Genomic DNA, 24,150 nt, shown 5'->3' with positions numbered 1-24,150 from the left:
CAAGTGTGATTCATAGCTAATTTTTTAAAAAGACACCAAATCTACACAATCTCAAATAGCAATGTGAGAGGCAATTAATAAAAATAACCAACATAGTGGCGATTTTAAAAGTTCATGATTTAAACACAAATGTCAACACATATCAGATTCGGTTTTGCTATCTATTCCAAAACGTAATGTCTCTATTAAGTCACAATTACTTGTTATTTAATAAACGCTTTGGGACTCTTAGTCCTGCAGTTCCTCAACTTAACTTTTCAATTGATAGTAAATATATATTTTGACAACGTGTCTATCACTTTTCTCACGACTTGTCCCATCAGGGTTGAATGATGATGTTTACTGCATGCATTAGATATTCCTCCACATTAAATGTTCTAGACTAGATCGCCTATTATGAGTTACCCACTCAAGCCTCACTGCTAGCTAAGCATGGCAGCTTCAACATATAAACAACCTCCAGAGTGAAATGTCACTGATACCTGAACACAGACTTGCTTTTTTGGGGGGCTTTGAGAGTCATGCTTAGAGTAGAGCTGCCTCTTGGTTAAGCCTGGTGACGCATACAACAAGGCAGCCAGAGAATGGAGTTGCATCCATTAGAGCAGTCTCACTATTACCGGACTAGAGACACGTATCTGCTCTGATAATATTGCGTAGTTGCCTCACTGCATTTTTCTGGTGGGACTTGTGTGCTGACGAATCTCATGGTTCCCTGGTTTTTGTTTGTCCTTACCCAGTTTTAGGTTAGCTAAAGTCCAACAAAGCAATACTGTATATGTAGGGCATTCACAAGGAAGTTTAGTCAGGCTTCTCCAGTACGGCACAAAAGTGTATCTCACAGCAACTGGTGAATGATGAAGCATTTGTCGCCAGTGATGGAGGTGCCTCCATTAAGGTATCATTGAAAATTCAGTCTTTATTATTTTATGTGCAGTTAGCATATAACAATCCACTTGCGCCTTCCAACAGCATCAAATGCCTTCTTTGGAATATCACCTCTACTGGTTTCCATGTTGTCGAAATAGAACTCGTTCATTGACCTACGCTCGTTTATGATCGATACATCATTGTAAATTGAAACTAAAAAGAAAAGTATGTTGGTGCTTAAAATAAAAAGTTGCACAGCCACAACTTTTTCCTAGAAAAAAAAATGAATAGTGTACATTCTCACCCTACTTTGTTTAAAAAATAAACCAACAAAAAAACAATAAAAGCAGCAGTTCTTTTATCAAAACATATAAATTGGTTGTTCAATGCTAAAAAGAGTAATCGGAAAAAGAAGACAGACAACAACTCTTTCAATGATCATTTTATTTTCTAACAAAATATCAGACATTTCATAGAAATGGGTAAAATGCATAAACAAGGCTGATGGTACCAATATGGATCATGCAAACCATATTGCTACCACTATAACAACTAGCCCACGCTGTAACCAGCAATTACTTCAACATTCTATTGTAACCAAATTAACGTCTTACATGGTAGCGAAGTTCTTCATTCAGTTACAATGGAAAGACAAAACCACCATTACACCCGTTTATGTTCCTTTGCTAATTGCACTTGTTCAAGAGGTAGTTAAAGCAAACGTCCGTAACTCAAGTTTTAACCAGGTTTCTAACATGTTTATTCGAGCCTGAAGAACTAGTGTGGAATAGTTTGGCTTCATTCAATTTTTCCAGACCTGTGACTTTCGATTTTGAGATAATAAACATACCGCAAAGTGGATAATTTGCATGTTAGGACACTATGGCTCACTTGTAACCTTTTACAACCTATAGAAAGAAAAGCTAAGCATCCTTAGTTCAGGCAGTTATGTGATTTGACCCAGATTTCACCACATCAACAAATGCCTCTCACTAAATTTCCCGCACCCCATACTTTAACATCCGGATTTTTACAAGCAATTAAAAAAGTTGCATCAGCCAGGGTTATAATGTAATCAGGCTCTGCAGATTGAGGTCAAATACCAGCGCGGCATCTACTATCATTGTGCACATATGCTGTTTTATTTTGTTCAAAGGCGAAATTCTTGCTTGCCTTAGGATTTAATAGAGGATGTATTCTAGAGCCAATAAATGCAAGAGGTCCAGTTTGGAGTAATGTTCAAGAGTGCAAAACATGATTGCATTTTTAACCTTAGTTAAAAGACTTTCAGATTTGAGGTCAACTAAAATACTTTGGTACTTTTAGCCAGAATTAATTGAAATTTAAATACTAAAACATGTACCAAGTTGCCTGCCCTCACTGTTGATGAATGTAAAAGATAGTTAAGTAACAGGAGTGAAATCTCAAGAAGTTCACAACCAGTCTGGTTGCCGGATTTCTAGTAACTGACCAGCAAATGAAACGTAACATTCCGAATATCTGACTCCATTATTTTGGTGGATTTGCTTACATCAAATTGATCGAAAGTCAAAGGAATCAATTTCAAATACAATACTAAGGTCTAGCACGTTACTAATATTGACCCGAAAGCACTTAATCAGGTCCGTTCTGGTGGAAAAAGTATTATAGGACAATTGGGTTAGTGCTTGCTGTGCAATTAGTAAGTTAAAACTAGCTAGTTGAATAATCAAACAGATCTGTAAAGGAGCCCAGGACTAAAGCCACTCTAGGAGAAAACAGAATTCATAACCCAATATTTTTTGAAGTTGAATAAACTTTAGATGAAAATACATTCCTCTAAAAACCCAGGGGTAACATCAAGAGTCCTTGGCAATGTGCAGAACTCATACAAATGGTTAGTGGACTAAGAAAAAGCAACGTACCAACACACATTCATACTTGGGGACACATACAAAAAATATTAATCATTCCCAAAATGCACCACTGGAAAAAGTTCACCAATGTGATCAATTACAGAAGGAAGTACTAACAATGACAGACACAAAAAGCACATGTAAAATATGGATACAACGTGTGTTTAAATTCAAAATATGCTGATGGGCTCAAAGAACAAAATAATATTTTGGTGCTTTAATCACGTTTCTCACGCTACTTTCGCACTTAATGGAAGAAGAAATGTTCCTAAAATGGCAATATTTAAGGCTAGTTTATAAATGTACGGTAAACTAAAGTCTATGTTTACACATGTAATGTTGTATTTCAGAGTAAAATCGTATCCAATTAAGTGGTGAAAGCAGGCACATAAATAGAAAAGGACAATATAAGTGACACCAAAGCAGCGTGGGGTCTCTTTAAAAAGGCCACACTTTTAAACAGCACTGAATGCTAATCTTAACCAACATATTTAAAGTCCTTTCTCTTCACAAAATGTATCAGGCATTGAATTCATTACTGAATTAAGGCAACATATTAAGGTGCACGAGCTAAAGAGTTTCTCCACAACGCACTGCTAAGACATCAGGATTCTCCTGCAAAAAACGTGCGTCATCGCTAAGCAAAGTGCGTCTTTTCATAGCTCCTAAGAGTCAGTAGGAAAATGGAAACCTACCACCCCGTTTAAATATATACATATTTATATTTCATATTACAGCACATTAAAGACCTGTGCTCCCAAGATCAAAGGCCTATCAATCTATAAACATGTAACTTTGGATCCATTGCGATGGTGACCCCACTCTGACCAGCAGAGTGTGTGGGGATTGTGGTGGTGAACGATAGAGGGCATGTCTACCACACCAAGCATCTTCACACCATATCTTCAAGAAGTCTCTGCAGATTCTTCTGGATCTGAAAAGGCAGATATGGTTACATTAAACACTTACAAGAACAAGTTTACGATTAGACAATACAATCATGGAAAAGTGACTAGTTTTAATAATGTGTCCGGTTCAAGTGCAACACTATTTCACCATTCGGAGAAAATCATAAATAGGAGTTCAAATCAGGACGACAAATCCGAAGTAAATAGGTAGCCCAAACTGGCCATTTGACTACATATGAAAACCGCACTTCCTCCTTATGTTTGCACATTATAAACATTTTATTCAGGCTCGAGAACTTCCACCAGTTTTTCCAACACTGATTACCATTTTTTTTTCAAGTTGAAGATGTCTTTCGCTTTAACCATCCACACAAAATTAAACATCTTGAATCGCTTACAAATAATTTATTGTGCTTCAATAATACAGATGAATTGCATCAAATAAACTGTCAACCACATTTCTGGACTAAGAGTGCGACCGGTCAGAATTGTTTACTGTAATGCTACTACACGTTTACCCACAGTATTTTAACGAACTAGCTCAAAATATCTAAACTACAATGGAAAGAGAACAAGCCCCATAACTCAGTTCCTTTTCCCTATGCCTATACAAAGAACGAAAGTGGGAAAGGCACGTTGCTGTCTACAGACAGAGCTGTGGAACGAATTCCCGAACGAAATGCACTAAAAGATGGAGTGAGACAACCATTTTAGAAGCGTCTCAGGTCTATTCGAATATGCTGCTTCTCGTGGTTACGTAAACTGAGCTGCCGATCAGGAGAGGATGTCTACAGCATAGCGTCTGCGCATCGCAGCCAGGTTTCAGATCACCAGCGGGGACGCGAAGCTTAAAGCCGAGGGCGCTGCCTGAACGTTGTTTTCAATGTTGAGTTTCCCACCAATAAATCAGGAAAATTATTTTTGACTGTCATGCTCTTATTATGTGACCGCTTAGGGAAACCTCACCACGAAGTTCCATATCCTGAGGACTATGGGTAACTAAGCCTGCTGAGACTGTCACTTACCAGTCGTGAATATTAGCAAGAAGGCACCTGTGATGATAATCACTCTCCGGCACCAACAGAAGGAAATGTTCCAACAAAACAAAGTGTTCCCCGTGGTACACGAGTTATAAATAAATGCAATGGAGAGAGAGAGAGACATATTTTTAAGAACAAAGTTAACACAGATTCTTTTTAGGGAGGTTTGGGCAAATATTTATTACTGGCCCGCCAACACAGATCCATAGGGCAAATATAACATGGGAAACATTTTGTGGCGTTCCAAATAACTTCCTAAATTTTAAAATTAGAGGGAGGTTGAATTTGAAACCGAAGGATGTTCCAGAAAGAATGAATCAGCTTCTAAAAAGGGACAAACTCCCTTTTGCTGCCTATTAAAATAGACATTTGCCAGGGAGGCAGCACAGCTAAGAATAGTGCTATGAATGACAAAAAGTTTTAATGTCCTTCCTCCCACAGTGAGGTAATGAAGGGACCGCAAGAAAGGAGATCCGAATTTAAAGACTGAAACCACTTGCCAGGATGCTGCATTTGAGATCATATGAAGAGACTGTATAACATTCAACAAAGGAAGGGCATACGGGTAAAGTATGGGCGGAGTCCCACCTTTATAGACACGACACGAGGCTTCACTATTGCAACTGCCTTTATTTATGCGTTCCTGACATGTAGCGGTGCAGGCCTTGAGGAGAGTTGTTCGGCTGCTCTCCTGCCTAGGTTTTACTTCCCAACATCCTGTCTCCTCCCCTTCCCGGACGTTCTTCTTAGAGGCAGCCGCTAGATGGCTAACCTGTCCAGAGTACTATCGTTCATGTTTGTTCAGTTATACCAGTTTGTTAAGAAAGTTCAATTTCCTCTTGTTTAGTTGGAAAAGTCTGCTCAGTCTCCGTCATGTCTTCTCCGTTTTAGAATGTTCTTCGGTGAGAGAGTTCATTCAGTCTCCTCTTTCTCATCTCCCTCCACTTAGAAAGGTTTATCCAATTTCATTTATGAGTCTTTTGGGCTCCTTGATTGATATCTGATTTGAGGACAAAGAGGACACATTCTCAAACTCTGTGCATCTTGTGGGAGTACTAGTCTTCACACTCTCTCTTGACGTCGCCTGCAACACTTTTGTCGTTTGCCTTTTTTCGAGATGTGATCTGAGCTGAAGTTTTATATATTTTGAATTATTTGCTTGTCTTGGCTTCTGGCATTGATCATGGTCCACCTATTCTTCACTACTTGTAGGGGACGAGGGTTGTAAATAGTGTGTGTTTACTTCGATTGGTGTTGCCTCACCAGGACCCAGTCACCTGCGCAAATGTTGAATTCTTCAATCGCCATTGCTTTGCTTCATTTTTTTCTCTGCCTTTGTCTCTTTGAATTGTATTTCTTCATGTGCTCAGTGTATGTGCTACTCGTCTAGGTGGTTATTCCAGTCCGTACATGAGAGAGGAAGGGCATTGTCCAGGATGCGTTTCCCTGATATTAGTGGTCCAAAGAAGTCTACTGCACCAGTGTGCAACACCGCCTCTTATAGGGCTGACATTTGTAGAGGTGGCAGTCTTGACTTCTTCCTTGTTGTCCGAGACAGGTGACATTCCTTGAGAGTCTCCTCCACTAACTGATCTAGTCCTGGACACCACACCAGGTCTCACAGTGCTCTTGAGTTCCATGTGTGTGAGGTATCTGGCCTCTGTGCAGTGATCGGTGTATGACTATCCTAGTGTCTCGGAGGATTATTCCTCTAGGGGTCATGGTTAGATACTTGAGTACTTGGCAAAATACTGATAGGTCTTCCAAGTTTGCTCCTTCTTCTGTTGACTTCACTTACAGATGTCAACATTTTCATTGTCAACTCAATCACCCTACCTCTCAGTCGGGTCTGCTCGAGTGGCTTCTTCAGTCATACTGAGTGACAGCGACTGTGTTACTGCATTATTTGTCACAAAGCTTAGATAGTCCTCAGCTGGGGACGACATGCTTTTTTTTCTCTTTGTAGTGGGAGACGAGACATGTAATCCTCAGGCTTGTTTCCTTTCCTGGGCCAATAATGGACGAAATAGGAGTATTCTTGCAAGCAGATTCCCCAACGTTCTATTAATGGCTGCAAATTTGCTCAGGGATTTCCAAAGATCGCTGCTAGTGCCTGATGATCAGCAATCTCAAAATATTTTCCAAACACAAAGATGTAATGATGCTTGCATACCCGTACTACAGCTAAGCTTTCCTTCTCTGCTTCTGAATATGAACGTCATGACACTATGCATCTTTCTGCGTCATTTTGATGTTGAGTTAAGATTGCTCCAAGACCCACTGGGCTTCCTTCCACTGAGACCTGTGTGTGCCATGTCTGATTGAAGTAAGCCATGTTGGTAGCACTGCTAACACTTTTAATTTCTTTAAATGCCTTTTACAATTAGGGTGCAGTTGAATTTGTTAGCTACCTCAGAGCAGGGCTTTTTGTTTCTTAGACTTGGGTATCGAGCACAGTAGTTTGTCATCCCTAGGAAAGACCTCTCATTACCTATGTCTTTGGGTGTTGGTGTCTTGTTTAGTGCATTGATCTTGTCCGGATCTGGATTCATGCCCTGGCTGGAGAAAATGTCTCCATAAAATTTCAACTGAGCCTTATGAAACTCACTTGGCCAGATTGAGCATCAGATTGGCCTTTAGAAGTTCTCGACATATCAGTATATTATTCCCAATGTTCTGTCATACTTTTTGGTAGCTGTTCTTAAAATTAGGATGTTGTTCTGTGCATCCACTACGGGACTACTTATACTTTTGATGACCTCTTGGAACATTCCACTGCTGACAATATACTGAAGCTGAGCCTCTTATATCGAAATAAACCAAAGTGCGTGGTGAACATTGTGATACATCGAGTCTTCGTGTAGTTCCAGCTTGTTTCACCCTTTGTTGGGGTCTAATTTTGAAAAGATGTGAGCTCCATTTAGGAGTGCAGTCATGTCTGAGAGTTGTGGACCTGTGTGTCGCGCTCATTGGATTGTGGTGTTAGGTAGTCTCCTGTCTACACAAACTTGCCCTTCTAAATTATTCTTGTGGACTTTTACTGGTGGTGACACCCTTCCATTCGCTCGATGATGTCAACTTCTAGCAGCTCTTGTAGTTCCTCTTTTACTGCTTTCTGGAGGTGGAATGGTATCCTCCTATGATGCTGAGGTGCTACAGGCTTGACTTGCTCATTCATATGTTACTTAACAGTGAACTCTTTTACTTCCTCCAGCGCTGTAAATTGCTTTCGGCTCACTGGTGGTGGTGTTTCAACCACCATGTATAGCACTGCAATTAGTTTTAATTATTCTGCCGTTTGCAGGATGAGTAGACATTCTGTTGGCCCTGAGCCACGTGTTACATGTATTTCTGCTGATATGGTTCTTTATATGTCAATGTGGTTGTACATTTTCCTAGACTTGGCTGTAGTTTCTTCTCCACCCACATGGTTACTTGCACTTTGGTTGGATGTTGCTCTGGTTTCATCTTCATGTATTCTCTTCACAGATGTCATTTATTGATGTCCCACTTACAGGATAAAATTGGTGATTGCTCACCCATACCGATTTGAATGATTGTGCTCTTGTTCTTTCCTTCCTCCTTGTGTCCTACCATTAGCAGACATTCATCGCTCTCGAAAGAAACTGAGAATGATGTGGAGCATTCTGACAATGACCTGGATGTTGACCACTTTGTCTTGATCTTTGCTTACAATGCAAGAGATCTTGATGTGCCACTGCTGGTGTCCCTTACCACACATGCATGGTGTCTAGTTTTGTGTTCATGCGAGTGTCTGGTCATTTCTGTCCGTGATCCCTTACACGGTCTTCCAAATGGCTGTCTTTTCCACTTTGCGGCATTCTTTTCCCATCGCAGGACATGTGCTGTCACAGTATTATGCCTTGCTGCATGATAACATTCTTTACCTTTTTCTTTACTGTACTGTTTTTGTCCCTTTGGTTGTGTCGATTTCTCGTTCCATAAGGGGTTTCCCACTGATTGTTTTTTTGGATTGGGCTTGTTGTCAGAATGCTTGTTCTCTTTTTCCTGCTTTTCCTTCTCCTATACACTTAGCTTGTGCTTCCCCTTGTTCATTCAGCTGTGTCAGTTCATTGATTTTGTCTAGTGTGCAGCTCTTTCGCAATCAACATTGGAGGGATTCTAATGGACATCCCTCTAGGAGGTGCAGGTGGATTACGTATTCATCTGAAAACTTGCTAAATTCACAATGTTTAACTAGGCAATGCAGTCTCGTAATGAAATCACGCACTGATTCTCCTTTTTCTTGTGACGAAAGATTGAATATTTAACTGCTCATAGTCAATGTTCTTCTTTGACAGGAATTCTGCGTCCAACACTGCACTCACCGATGAGTAGGTCCATAGTTGGGTAGGCTATAGTTCTTGAATGATTTTGTTTATCTCTTTTCCCCGGAAGCTTTTAAGGATTTCTCAAATTCATCTCGCCATTTCTTCCATTTTGGTTCCATCATGTTTCCTGACAAGAGATGTAACTGATCAAAGGGTCAGTGATATGATGCTGATCCTCTTCCTGGTTTCTTTGGTGTGTGGTGCGTTAATTTCTTCTGCAATTTGGGCCATTGTTTGCAGTACTTAATTTGAAAAAGGAGTGCTGGTTCCCAAAGCTCTGCTCATGAGCCCATGCCGGCTGCAATTAAATGTAGGCATGCCAATACCATGACTGTGTAGTCTTTATTCTACCTCGTACTTCTTTGATCCACTACCAGACAACCCCTGTCCCTTTATCTGACATCACGAGTTTCTGCTTTTCCCCTTTATGGCAGGTTTTTCAGTCTTTCTCTTCCTCCGTCTTTCCGTTTAGTTTGTTTTTCTCTTTCTTGCTTTCGTCAATTCCTGATGTAAAATAGAAGTGTTGGTCACCAAACATGAGTGTCTGTGATCCGCACTGACAACCACTAACTCAAATGAAGCACTGGCTGTTTTTCTTCTACATGTTATGACTGTCAATTGTGAGTACACCTGGTTTGTAGTGGTGTTTCCCACTAATTTTAGTGGGCACCTGGCTTCAAAATGGCAGCCTCATAGCCTTCAATGGGCGTTTCAGAGCTTTCTGACTTCAAAATAGCCGTCTGACTTCAAAATGGCTGCCCCTTAAACATTTAATGGGTTTTCCTGGAATGCCCGACTTCAAAATAGCTGCAGCTCTGGTAACACATGCTGTATGACACTCCAGTGGTTCCTGCTCTTCTGATAAGCAGCTGGAAGGTATTTGGTGCAAATTTCTCATTTGTTCATTAGCTATTTTGGGGGATTTATTATTTTGAAACGTGGGTCATGGGCACTTAGTTTTACTCGAGGAGGCGCTGTGTATGCACTACTTGCCTCCAGGAGTTTGCAGAAGTGAGTCCTTTGTCGCCAATGTTGAGTCCCACCTTCATAGACATGAAGCAAGGCTTCACTGACTTAACTGAGTAAATTTATGCTTTCTGGCATGTACATGTACTGCCCTGTGAGGAGGTGGTTGGCTGCTTTCCTGCCTAGGTTCTTCGAATCCCTTTTACTGCCCAACTTCCTGCCTCCTCCTCTTCCTGGAAGCTTCTCTTCGAAGCATCAGCTAAACTGTTAACCTCTCTAGAGTACTGTTGTTCATGGGCGACATTACATCATGGAAAGCAGTGGAGCCCCTAATAGTAAATGATTTATTCCTAGGACATGGTGAATAAAGTCTTGAGTATGACTCCAGAATCCAAAGCAGAGCCGAAGTGGACAGGTCATTCTGAGTAAAGTGTAAGCTAACTCTAAACAAAGGAGAGCACCTGATATAGGACTTTCTGGGAAGAACTCATTTACTTTCTAAGGAATAAAAGTGTTATTGAAATAATTCATAAGTGAATTTGCCTTGAAATTGTATGCCTCTTCCGTGAATCTTGGTAGGTCCCCTCCCCCCCAATTCCAAATAAATAGATTCTCAATGATGTAACCAGGATAGATGGGAGACTGTCATATTTTAGTCAGCCCTTAAAAGTTTAAGGATCTTCAGGCTCCAACGTTTTCAAGCATGAAAATCATACATCACAGTGAATGACGCAGAAATGAATTATTAATGATTACTTTGTTTTCCAAATCAAGGTGACATATCGTATTATAACCTTTCAAAGATATTGCCACTATGTTTCAGATTGCACCTAATTACATCAATCTATTAATTAATGCAATTGCATTATTAAAGGAGTAATCCATAAAATAACCCAAAAGAGCCACCAAGTGGAGGAAGCAACCACTAACCATCAATTCAATCATTAATACAGCTAAAACTGCATTTCCCTTATTTCTCTCCTCTGCATTCATATGCTTTTACATTTAAATAAGTGCATTATTGTACACAGAGACAAGTCTCCAAGCAGGAGTTAAAAACAAGCATTGGGAAAGCCAATATGTCTGAAATGGCTGCCTGCCTTCTGGCAAATCCTGTTTCGTCATGGTTTTTCCAAAACATTATTGTTCGGGAAACTTCCGGGCTGGCATTAAATCCACAAAAAAAAAAAACGAAAAACCAAAAAAAACAGTGGCTAAAGGAAAAGGTGTTTTTCTGATCTCAAAAAATACACATTACCATACTACGCCCGGCACTGAAGGGACCTACCTTGTGTGGATGCGCTCCTTGTGAAGGGACAGCATGCCATAGCAATAGTGAAGTGAGTCAATGGCTGAAGTGGGCTAACATTGCCCCTTGATGCATGCTGGAGTGGGTGGACTAAAAAAGTGAATGATACAATCACAGACTAATGAATGAAATCTGGCTGAAAACCAACGTACTATTAGTAAAATAAAAAGGTCTTGGCTAAAACAGCCATAAAAATACCATTAATGTTTCACTGGCTGCTAGCCTTGCCTTTGAGGAAAATGGCAAGGAACAAGGGAAGAAAGAAAGGAAAGAAGGAATGCAAACAAAAAGGAAGGAATGCAGACGAATAAGGAAGAAAGAGGGGCAAAAAAAGGAAGAAAGGTAGGCACAAAAAAGGGAAAGAAGGCAAGAACGAATAAAGGAGGGAAGAAGGAAAAGGCAAAAGAAGGAAGAGGGAAATAGGGCAAGAAAGAAGAAATAAGAAAGAAGGAAAGAAAGGTGGCAAAAATGGAAAGAAAAAAGAAAGGAGAAAGGAAAAGGAAAGGAAAATGAATGAAAGGAAAAAGAAAAGGCAATAAAATAAGAAGTCAAAAAAGTAAGGCAAGAAAGAAAAGTCAAGAGGGCAATAAAGAAAAAAAGAGTCAAAAGACAAAGAAGGAATGAAAGAAGGCAACAAGAAAGAAAGTGGGAAAGAACAAAGTATAGCAGGCAAACAAGAAGTAAGAAAATGCAAAAACAAAGATACAAAAAGGAAAGAAAAGGTGAAAAGGAAAGAAGGCAGGAAGGAAAGAATTAAAGAATGAAAAAGAAAGATAGGGAAAAGGGGAAGCAACATGGAAAAATGTGGGAAAGAAAGAAGGAAGAAGGAAGAAAGGAGAAAAAAGGAAGAAAAGAAAACAAGGCAAAAAAGTAAGAAAGAATGGAAGAAGGTGAAAAGAAAGAAAGGAAAGAAAAAGGAAAAGAAGAAAAGAAAAAAGGATCGCAATGAAAGAAGGTAAAAAGAAAGAAAGGTAAAATAAAAAAAGTTTTAAAAAAAAGAAGAAAAGGAAGGAAGGACAAAAATAAAGAAAAAAAGGAAAGAAGGAAGGAGGGTTCACAGTATAAACTAGTGGACACTAAAAACCAAATTACAACACACCTATGATTAAATAAAACTGTAATAAGTGTGCTGCAAATTAAACATGATTACGTTTGTGTTTTTCCCTGGGCAAAGTTTGTTAAAGAACCACTGTTGAAACAGAGTCCAAGAAAACAATATGATATGCTGTGAAATAGCAACAGTCCACTTCAACAATAATTTACAAGAGCAGTGGAAGGAGACAGAAACTGATAATGTGCCCTATGCTCATTTAAAATGCGTCCTATCACATTAGGAAAGGAACGCCTTGTGTGCGGATGTGCATCTTGTGAAAGAGCAAAAAGCAGTCACTCAAAGTGATGTTAACCAGCCGACTTATTTCCCCCTGCTGTACTCTGTAGTGGGCAGAACCAAAATGGAATGATAACAGACCAACAGGGGAAGAATTGACATAATATTTAGTAACATTAAAAGGTCTTGGCTACCGCTAGACATAAAAATGAAAAAGAAAACCTTGGGCAGTGAAAATGCAAAGAGACATATATAAGACAAGGAACACAAATTGACCTTGCATACAGAACAGGTTCACAGAAGCTGGCTGGAGAAAAGGGGTCCAAGCTTCCCCTTTTTAAATACTATGAAGCCCTTGACATCTACTGGGAAGGGCAACAGTGGTGTGAAAAAGAAACAGAGCAAGCTTTCTTTTTCACTTCACTGTAAGGGCAAAATCAAACCATGATTGCACAGGTAAATAAATATTGAAAATACAGAGAGAAATGTATGAAGTTATAAAGAGCAATAGTAGACAGCTACATGTATTAAAGTGAAGGTGTTGTAGGATTTTCATCCTTCACAGGAATCAATGCTCTGAGGTTGATGAATCTTTCGACCCAGTAAATGGTGTGGTAGAACAGCTAATACAATTTCAGTACAAACCCAAAATATGCAAACACACTGGCCAATGTGTCCACGAAAAGAAAACAAAAATAACGTTGAGGGATTTATTACAAGCACAAGCTCAAAGTTATGTAGACTATTCACAATACCAGATTCTAAATAGGGCTCCCGGTCTTATGGTATTTTTTTTTTTTTTTTTACATTGCCATCTGTATTTATCCACCTTGAGACCCTCATGGGTGAGTAGTGCACTTTACAAATTCCTGATTGATTGATCCACATTTATTTTTTGGCCATCTTAACGGTTATCACAGATGAGGTGATAACTTGAGTATTTCTGCATTCATTTAATGCGATAAAAGTGCACTCATACTTTGCTCCCTGTCAGGTTTTAGCACATTACATAGCCAAACATAATAAAATGATAAACCCAAATCTAAAAAATAGCATAATAGCACAAATGTGTGTTGAGATATGCAGTAATTTAAGCTAATCCCATTCAGCTTTGTAACTTTCTTTGCTAGTAGTATGTACTGCTATTGGCCTGAAATTCATTAATTTAAGTATGGAGAGCCACTCAGAAGAAGACAAATTATCAGTATTTTTCCACTTTTAAAAATAAATACAGACAGGACACACAATGTTTTCTATTCTGTATTTATCTGTAAAAATCAGAAAAGAAACAGAAAACAAGGAGCCCTAATTATAAAGGCACATTATCACCAAGGGTTGACCAAGGTGACAAAACTGGTTCAGGTGACCTAAAATTAACAAAACTAAGCATTCAAAAATAACAATGCATAATATTAAAAGAAGTATCTGAGATACAGAAATCAAACGTTCTGGGGGTTAGCACTCGTCATTCAATTCAAATTCAGCAGTCTCATTCATTTAGTGAGAAAACCCTGCAACTAAACACATCTGGGAAATGCACGTGTGGGGAGAAACACGTGGACAAAATACAAAAAGCATAAAAAGGGCAAAAATAATTTGGAAAAAGAATCTCGGACTGCAAGCTACTAAGTTGGGCAAAAGGTAGGTAAAAGGGAAAAGCGTCAGCATATCAGAAGTTCAATCAAGAGTCTCCTGAAGAGGGGTAAGTAAAGATTTCTCAGAAGGCAAAAGCAGAGAGGAAGATACCTCTCCAAGGGGCACAGCATTCAGGGACTCATCAGCAAAGCATCTGAATTCAGCATAGCGTCTGCAAGCATCACTCTCGGAGATCGCTGAGAACTAACTAAAGTCCAACATTGCCACAACAAAAATCATAGCGCATTTTGATTCGCCAAAAGTGTCAGCCCATGTCACGTTGAATGGGCATCATCCAATAATAATCAATCACATAACTCCAAGTTGAAACATACTCTTCCTTTCCCAAGCTTTCCAGAAGAACATCTCCCATTCATGAGACTCCAAGCAAATTTGAAGCAATTGTATATGTTATCTGTCCATGTTCCACAATTTTATTTTTTCAAAGACACTACCCTACCTCCTCTCTGTGCCTAAACAATAGGATCTATTACCAACCTCCAGTATTCTCATGGGAAAACAGTCTGAAAGAAATTAGATCAGCATTTCCTGCAATCATGAAATACAAACTTCAACAGGCCTCACACATGCTTATAGAAGAGAATAACAATAATTCTTTCAAATAATACATTCAATTATTATGTTTTAATAAAACACATGTAACAAACTAACTTATGAATTCAACATTATTAATACTTCATAAATTTATATTTATTAATGCGCAACTACGCTTAGAGTGCTTATAAAATAAGGAAGTCATTCTGCAAGTTCCACATTTAAAAAGTGCAGTTTTATGAATATACATTGTACCTTATCTAGTTTTGCGAGATTTGATGTCAGTTCGTCACAGATGGAGTCAGCATTAACATGAAGCACTGGTCTCATTGCTAAACCTCCCTGTGTCTGTCTGCAAAAACATGGAATGAGAAAAATAAGTATGGTTAGATCAATTGTTTATGACAACTGCATACACCATATTCTCTTGTCTGGACAGTTTCATAGGTGTAATCGGTTTCCAAGCACATACAAATGTATGTAAGAAATTAGACACTTAATATTCACCTGTTAGACCGTTCAGTTAAGACTATCAAAGTCTCAGCACCGCACATGGCGATCACTATAAATTGTGAAGGTTAAAGTTGTGTCTTACCCTTTCTTAAAGGTTGTGTACTAGTGAAAATCATTTAACTAGTGTATCATATTTCTGTGTACTTTTGTGGTTAGAACTCCAACCCCCCAACAGCCCCCCAACTTTAATAATACCACAAATATCTGTGAATTCTGTCTGAATTTAAGAGACAATTTTACTGAATTTGCAGAGAACATCATCATTTCAGACGTTTTGCTTTTATATTATCCACTGCTGACAAACACAGTTTTGCTGCTTACTAGATTCAGCATGCTTTTATAATAATTATGGCCAATTTGCTGATCTGTAAGGAAAATGTCACTTACCCAGTGTACATCTGTTCGTGGCATGTTCCGCTGCAGTCACATGCTGTGCACTGTTCCTGCCATCTAGTGTTGGGCTCGGAGTGTTACAAGTTGTTTTTCTTCGAAGAAGTCTTTTCGAGTCACAGGATCGAGTGACTCCTCCCTTTCGGCTCCATTGCGCATGGGCATCGACTCCATCTTAGATTGTTTTCCCGTAGAGGGTGAGGTAGGAGTGGTAGAATGAGAATAGTAAAGATGTCCATGCAATGGAATAGATATGTATGTACATAGTTTGCGCTAAAGTAGTGTTTATTTACATATATACAATTTTTAATTGCAACTGCTATAGGCTCCCGGGGAGGTGGGAGGGCGCATGTGAATCTGCAGCGGAACATGCCACGAATAGATGTACACTGGGTAAGTGACATTTTCAGTTCAATGTCATGTGTAGCTGCAGATACACATGCTGTGCATAGACTACAAAGCAGTAATCCTCCCAAAAGCGGTGGTCAGCCTGTAGGAGTTGAAGTTGTTTGAAATAATGTTCTTAATACAGCCTGTCCTACTGTGGCTTATTGTGTTGCTAACCCATCTACACAGTAGTGTTTGGTAAAAGTATGAGGTGTGGACCAAGTGGCTGCCTTACAAATTTCTGTCATTGGTATGTTACCTAGAAAGGCCATTGTTGCTACTTTCTTTCTAGTGGAGTGTGCCTTTGGTGTAATGAGTAGCTCTCTTCTAGCTTTTAGGTAACAAGTTTGTATGCATTTAACTATCCATCTGGCTATGCCCTGTTTGGATATAGGGTTACCAGCATGGGGTTTCTGGAATGCGACGAACAATTGTTAAGTTTTACGAAATGGTTTTGTTCTGTCTATATAATACATTAGAGCTCTTTTTATGTCTAAGGTATGCAGCGTTCTTTCTGCTACTGAGTCTGGCTGTGGGAAAAAGACTGGGAGTTCCACTGTTTGGTTTAAATGAAACGGTGAAATGACTTTTGGTACAAATTTTGGATTTGTGCGGAGAACTATTTTATGTTTGTGCACTTGTATAAAGGGTTCCTCAATAGTGAAAGCTTGTATTTCACTAACTCTTCGTAGTGAAGTGATAGCTACTAGAAATGCCCCTTTCCAAGCTAAGAATTGGATTTGACAAGAATGCATGGGTTCAAATGGTGGACCCATGAGTCGTGTAAGTACAATGTTAAGATTCCACGAGGGTACTGGTGGAGTTCTTGGAGGTTTTATCCTCTTTAGTCCTTCCATGAAGGCTTTAATGACTGGTATTCTAAATAGTGATTTTGTGTGTTTAATTTGCAAGTAAGCAGAGATTGCAGTGAGGTGTATTTTGATGGATGAAAAATCAATATTTGCTTTTTGTAGGTGTAGTAAATAGCCTACGATGTCTTGTATGGACGCATCTAACGGTGTGCTGTGTTTTGCTTGGCAGTAGAAAACAAATCTTTTCCATTTCTTAGCATAGCAATGCCTGGTGGTAGGTTTTCTTGCCTGTTTAATGACCGCAATACACTCGTTTGGAAGGTTTAGATAGCCAAACTCGAAGACTTCAGGAGCCAGATTGCTAGATTGAGCATTGCTGGACTGGGGTGCCTGATCTGTTGTTTGTGTGGCGTTAACAGGTCTGGTCTGTTTGGAAGTTTGATGTGAGGTACTACTGAGAGGTCCAACAGTGTGGTGTACCACAGTTGGCGTGCCCACGTTGGTGCTATGAGTATTAGTTTGAGATTATTTTGACTCAGTTTGTTGACTAGAAAAAGAATGAGTGGGAGAGGGGGGAAAAGCGTAAGCAAATATCCCTGACCAATTGATCCATAGAGCATTGCCCGTGGACTGAGGGTGTGGGTACCTGGACGCGAAGTTTTGGCATTTTGCGTTTTGTTTTGTGGCGAACAGATCTATGTCTGGTGTCCCCTACTGGCGAAAGTATTTTTGTAGTATCTGGGGATGTATTTCCCACTTGTGAGTTTGCTGGTGATCGACTGAGATTGTCCGCTAATTGATTGTGAATGCCTGGGATGTATTGCGCTATTAGGCGAATATTGTTGTGAATTGCCCAATCCCAAATCTTTTGTGCTAGGAGGCAGAGTTGTGATGAGTGTGTTCCCCCCTGTTTGTTTAAGTAGTGCATTGTTGTCATATTGTTTGTTTAGACAAGAATGTGTTTGTGAGCTAGAAGAGGTTGAAAATCTTTTAGTGCTAGAAAGGCTGCTAGCAGCTCTAAGTGATTTATGTGTAGTTGTTTCTGCTGGTTGTCCCACTGTCCTTGTATATTGTGATGGTTGAGGTGTGCTCCCCACCCAATCATTGATGCATCTGTTGTGAGAATGGCGTGAGGCACAGGGTCTTGAAAAGGCTGCCCTTCGTTTAAATTTACGGGGTTCCACCACTGAAGCAAATAGTGTGTTTGGTGGTCTATCAACACTAGATCTTGGAGTTGACCCTGTGCCTGCGTCCATTGTTTTGCAAGGCACTGCTGTAAGGGCCGCATGTGTAACCGTGCGTTTGGGACAATTGCGATACATGATGCCATCATGCCTAGGAGTTTCATCACAAATCTGACTGTGTAGTGCTGATTTGGTTGTATTTTTGGTGTTATGGTGTGGAATTATTGTACTCTTTGTGGGCTTGGACTTGCAATCGATTTTTGAGTGTAGCTCCCAAGTATTGTTGAATTTGGGATGGTTGCAAGTGTGATTTTTGGTAATTTATAGACAACCCAAGTGTGTGTAGGGTATCTATTACGTAACGTGTGTGATTTTGACACTTGTTGAGTGTTGGCCTTTATTAGCCAATCGTCGAGATATGGGAATACATGCATGTGTTGTCTCCTTATGTATGCCGCTACTACTGCAAGGCATTTTGTAAATACTCTGGGGGCTGTTGTTATCCCAAAGGGTAATACCTTGAATTGGTAATGTTTTCCTTGAATAACAAACCTGAGGTATTTTCTGTGAGATGGATGGATGGGTATATGAAAATACACATCTTTTAAATCCAGTGTTGACATGTATTCTCCCTGGTTTAGTAATGGGACTACATCTTGTAGTGTCACCATGTAAAAGTGTTCTGATTTGATGAATAGGTTGAGAGTCCGGAGATTTAAAATTGGTCTTAGTGTTTCGTCCTTTTTGGGAATAAGGAAATATAGGGAATAGACCCCTGTTCCTTTTGTTGATGAGGTACTAGTTCTATGGCCTGTTTTGTTAATAGCGCCTGCACCTCTGTTTGTAACATTGTTAGATGTTGCAACGACAGTTGGTGCGCTCTTGGGGGAATATCTGGAGGAAAATGTGTGAATTCTATGCAGTAACCATGTTGGATAATTGATAGAACCCATGTGTCCGTTATGTTTGACCATTGATTGCGGAACATTCCCAGTCTTCCTCCCACAGGGGATGTGTATTGGGGAGGGTGATGGGCAAGTCACTGCTTGGTATTAGTGGCCTGCTTTGTGGTTTGGAATTTTCCCCAGGACCTTGGGAATTGTCCCCTGAAGGACCCACGAAACCCCCTCTCTGATATTGTGATTGGTAGGAGGGTTTTGTCCGAGAGGTGGATATTTCTGATGACTGCGGTCTAAAACCTCCCCTATACTGTGGTTTTCTGAATGTCCATATGTATTGGGACGAGTAGAGCGCTCCCATTGCTTTGGCCGTATCAGTGTCCTTTGTCATTTTTTCGATGGCTGTGTCCACTTGTGTGCCAAATAGCTGTTGCTGATTGAATGGCATGTTGAGGACAGCCTGTTGAATCTCTGGTTTGAAACCTGAGGATCTCAGCCAAGGATGCCGTCTAATTGTCACTGCACTGTTCACAGTTCTTGCGGCAGTGTCGGCGGATTCTAATGCCGATTGTATTTGGTTGTTAGATATTGCTTGTCCATCCTCTACCACTTGCTGAGCTCTTTCTGGTATTCCTTGGGGAGATGTTGGATGATATCGCTCATCTCGTCCCAATGAGCTCGGTCATGTCGTGCGAGGAGGGCTTGAGAGTTTGCTATGCGCCACTGATTGGCAGCTTGCGACGCTACCCTCTTTCCTGCCGCGTCAAACTTCTTACTCTCCTTATCTAAAGGTGGTGCATCTCCAGATGACTGCGAGTTGGATCTCTTTCTCGCAGCTCCAACCACTACCGAGTCTGGGGGCAGCTGCTGTGTTATGAACACTGGGTCTGACGGTGGTGGCTTGTATTTCTTTTCCACTCGTGGTGTAATGGGTCTTCCTTTCATGGGCTCCTGAAAAATCTGTTGGGCATGTTTAAACATGCCTGGGAGCATAGGCAGACTCTGGTAGGAAGCATGCGTCAAGGACAAAGTATTAAAGAGAAAGTCGTCCTCCAATGACTCTGTGTGCATGCTCACATTGTGGAATGCAGCAGCCCTAGCCAAAACTTGAGTGTATGAGGTGCTATCTTCGGGTGGAGAGGGTTTAGAAGGATAGCACTCTGGGCTATTGTCCGACACAGGGTCATCATAGAGGTCCCAGGGGTCTGTATCTTGTTGCGACTGCACTGTGTGTGTGGGTGACTGTGCAGTGGGCGTGGCAAGACGTGAAATTGTTCTTTGTGGAGAATGCGGAGGAGAATGTTCTGGGGAAACCTGGAGTGACGGAAATTTTTCTCTGGGCTCTTTAGCCTTTGGCTGCTCAGTGTCTGAACATCCTTGGAAAGCCAGTTTCCTTTTGAATTTGAGAGGAGGTGCCGTTTGGATCTTCCCAGTATCCTTATGGATCTGTATCCTTGCCTGTGTTTCATCAAACTCCTCCATTTGGTGAAGTTCCTCCTCAAATCTGTGTCTCTCTTTCATTTGTTTTGAGAGTCCATGCTCCTCAGTGTACGAGGCGTTTTTTCCGGCTCCAAAGCCGTTTTTTTCGGCACCGAAATGCCCATGCTGACAGTAGGCCTTGGCTCTGAAAGACTCTTTCGAGGCTTCAAGACGAGTCGAGTTTTCTGGGACACGGTTTCTCGGCTCAAGTCCGAAGACTTCGGCACGGGTTTGGTCTTTTTCGGTGCCGAACGTGTTACTTGGTCACCGCTTGATTTCTTGTGGGTCGAGCCATGGCCTTCCGGCAGTGGCGCCCCCGAGGCCTTTAGTTTTGTTTTGGACTGACTCTGGACTTGGGTCGGGGCAGGCGTACTCACGTGCTGGCCTGCTGTGTGTGGTCGGTCTGCGTTGGAGACGTCCGAATCGGAACCTTGGATGGAGATGGCCATCTCCTCTTCCTCGACGTCGAGGTGCTCGGAAAACTTTGACGCCATTTGCAGTCACTTCGCCCTTCGATCCCTCAAGGTCTTCTTTGATCGAAAGGACCTGCAGGCCTCGCAAGTATCCGCTCAGTGGTCCGGTGATAAACACAGATTACAGACCAGGTGTTGGTCTGTGTAGGGATACTTGGCGTGGCACTGTGGGCAGAATCGGAACAGGGTCCGGTCCATTAGGCTTTGGCGTTTTCTGCGGTCGGGCCGACCAGGCCCTGGCTGGGTGCGGGAGCCCCGAAGGGCAACCAAAGGTGTGTTTCGCCGGTGTCGACGCAAGATGTTTCGCGATCGAAAACAATACCGACGATTTTCGGTGAATTTAGTCTTTTTCCGACTCGAATACCCAGAACAAAGAGGAACACATCCGAAGCCGATGGCGGAAAGAAAACAATCTAAAATGGAGTCGATGCCCATGTGCAATGGAGCCGAAAGGGAGGAGTCACTCGGTCCCGTGACTCGAAAAGACTTCTTTGAAGAAAAACAACTTGTAACCCTCCGAGCCCAACACTAGATGGCAGGAACAGTGCACAGCATGTGTATCTGCAGCTACACATGCCGTCAAACATACTTCTATCCCAAAATATTTTATCTGGAGCAAGTAGCATAATTGTTGGTTGGAACAGGTCTTGTAAATATGTTAAAGCAATACACTGTTAAAGTTTTTTAGGGGGCGTGGCCAAGTTGGCCACTGAGTAGGAGTGTCCCGCTGGAGTTCTGCCGCCAGATGTGGTGTACCGGTCTGGGCACCTGAACACGCTGCCGGAGGACGTTTCAGAGTAGCCTGGGTCCCCTGGATGACTCTGGGACCAGCAAGTGGCGCCTGAGGCGGATTCCAGGGCCGCGGACCGAACCGGGCCGCGGCCGGAGCGACCTGCAAATGGCGGCCACGTGGTGAGTGCAGACCCTGGGCGGTGAGGCAGGGACGGGGCTCCCCGGGTGGTTCCTCCTCCGCTGCGCTGCTGAAAGGGATCGCTGGGGCATACCTGGATGCCCCCCGCTTGCCAACGCGACGGGGCAAAGAGGGAGGCCCGGCTGACGACGCTGTTGCAGCACGGGGGACTAGGCCCGCGCGGGGCCGCCCCACACGGACACTGCCGAAGAGGCCCATAGGGGACAAAGAGTGAGGTGCAGCCGGCACGACTTAGCAGAAGCAGTGAGGCCATGTGCAGTGTGTGACTGGTGGAAGCTGGGCGCTAACGGAAGCGACACGCCGGGTGAGCCAAGCCCAGGTGAGGAGCCCTGATCGGAGGCTGGGTGGAAAAGAAGCACAGGGCCAGCTGTAGTGGCGGAGAGGAGGAGAGCTGCAGGAGACCCGCTGTAGTAGCAGAGTAGAGGGGAGTTGGAGGAGACCTGCTCTTCACCAGGAGACTAGGCCCCCTTGGGAGAGAGACCCTGCAGGGGACAGATGGAGGACCTACTGGTCTAAACCCCGAGGTGCTGGCCCATAAACCAGAGAAAAGACAGCATATATTAGTTTGTGAGCCCGGCTGAGTGCACCTGTTGTGGGGGAAATAGTCGCTACTGGCAACCGAAGAGCATGGACATTTAGGTATTGCATCCCAAAAGCACAACAAAAAAAGAGGGCTCCCTTAAGGACCTTTTCGCTAAAACCGCAACCAAAAGAATGGCGCAGAGAGGACCACTAGAAACGGGGCCTGGGTTGTCGGACAGTGATGGAGCTCCCCTGATGAGAGCATTCATGGAACAACTCTTTGGGTCCTTACGTGACCACCTTGCAACACTGAAGTGGGAAATAGCAGCCGATATCAAAGACCCTAAAAGGGAGGTGATTGACCTAGGCCAGCGTGTGGACAAAGTGGAACAGGCCCAAGATGCAAGAAAGGATGAACTGGACTGTCACAGGAGAGAACTTCTCACCTTACAAGACAAGAACCAAGAGGTGCAATACCAGATAGAGGACCTAGAGAACAGATCACGCCGCTCTAACATTCAGATAAAAGGGGTTCCGACACAGGCAATAGTGGGACCCCTTGAGGACTTTGTGGTGTGCCTCTTTCATCGCAAGAGCAGAATACTGTACTCGACAGAACACATAGGGCTGGCAGACTCGCTCGAGCTCCGGGACAGGCTCAAGATATACCGTATTTATCAGCGTATAACACGCACTGGCGTATAACACGCACCTCATTTTAAGAGGACATTTCAGAAAAAAAAAACGTAACATTATATCGGCGTATAACACGCACACATCATTTGCCCCCTATTTTCAGGGAGAAAAAGTGCGTGTTATACGCCGATAAATACGGTACTAACCTGTTTACACTATTATAAACAGAGAGAGGTCATCATGGCGGCAGTTCGTGACACTACAACCATTGAGTTCGAAGGCCATCGGATTGATCTATTCAAATATCTCTCCACGATGACACTACAGCGCCGTAGACTCCTCAGACCAGTGACGGACCTTCTCAGGGAGGAAGGTATCAAGTATCAATGGGGTCATCCCTTCAGACTGCTCTTCACCTGGCACAATGAACTCCGTAGCATTCGCACCCTAGAAGAAGCTCAGAGGCTGGAGGGGATGCCACAGAATCTCAAGGAGCGTGTTAACATCAGGACAGTGCTCGCTCTATGGGCGACGTAATACAAAAAGCCAATCCTTATGTAATGTAATAATTCATGCATTATGGGTTGATGCAGTATGTTAACCTTTTGCATTGCAGAGATTCATCTTGAAACGTCATTTATACTGTTTGCAATGTATTGCTCATTTTCAAGGCTTTGCTGCAGGATTACAGGGTGTAGTTAAGGTGTGGTCCCTACTCTGAGCCTTTCTAGAATCCTTTCCTGCAGTCTGGCTCGGTGTGGCACATGGGCGGGGCCTGGGTCTATTTAAGGGACCCAGCCCAGCTCCACGTGCTCACTATTCAGAGGTCCCGGTGCAGAGCAGCAGCATTTTCCTGAGCTCCTGTGCCAAAGGCCTACCTAGGCTTTTCCAGGCCCTGCCTTCATTATCCTGGTGATCTTCCAGCAGGGTGGTAAGACGGAGGTCGGGTTAGGCCCCCGACTCCGTTATCAGCCATATTTGAGTTTTGAGTCGTTTGGGTTGATTGCATGTGCAATCGTAACCTTGGCATTTGGGCTTTGATGTTCTAATCGGCAGCAGTGTGC

The 24,150-nt window shown here is 42.2% G+C and overlaps 1 protein-coding gene across 2 annotated transcripts in view; it reads right to left on the bottom strand.

Annotated features, from left to right (window-relative positions):
• Positions 1-1,299: 1,299 nt before the first annotated feature.
• Positions 1,300-24,150, bottom strand: part of GRAMD2B (GRAM domain containing 2B) — a 424,374-nt gene continuing 401,523 nt past the window's right edge. The window contains exons 13-14 of one of the 2 annotated variants that reach the window (XM_069227215.1): positions 15,116-15,212; positions 1,300-3,699 (exon numbers count right to left, since the gene is read on the bottom strand). In XM_069227215.1, the coding sequence (XP_069083316.1) occupies positions 3,658-3,699; positions 15,116-15,212 (139 nt within the window). In that variant the 3' untranslated portion in view covers positions 1,300-3,657. The remainder of the gene's footprint in view (positions 3,700-15,115; positions 15,213-24,150) is intronic. The other variant, XM_069227207.1, reaches the window with a different exon arrangement.

Source organism: Pleurodeles waltl, chromosome 1_1 (genome assembly GCF_031143425.1).
Source record: "Pleurodeles waltl isolate 20211129_DDA chromosome 1_1, aPleWal1.hap1.20221129, whole genome shotgun sequence".
NCBI classification, from domain to species: Eukaryota; Metazoa; Chordata; class Amphibia; order Caudata; family Salamandridae; genus Pleurodeles; species Pleurodeles waltl.
The sequence above is the reverse complement of the archived record's forward strand: the minus strand, read 5'-3'. Positions and strand labels throughout refer to the sequence as shown.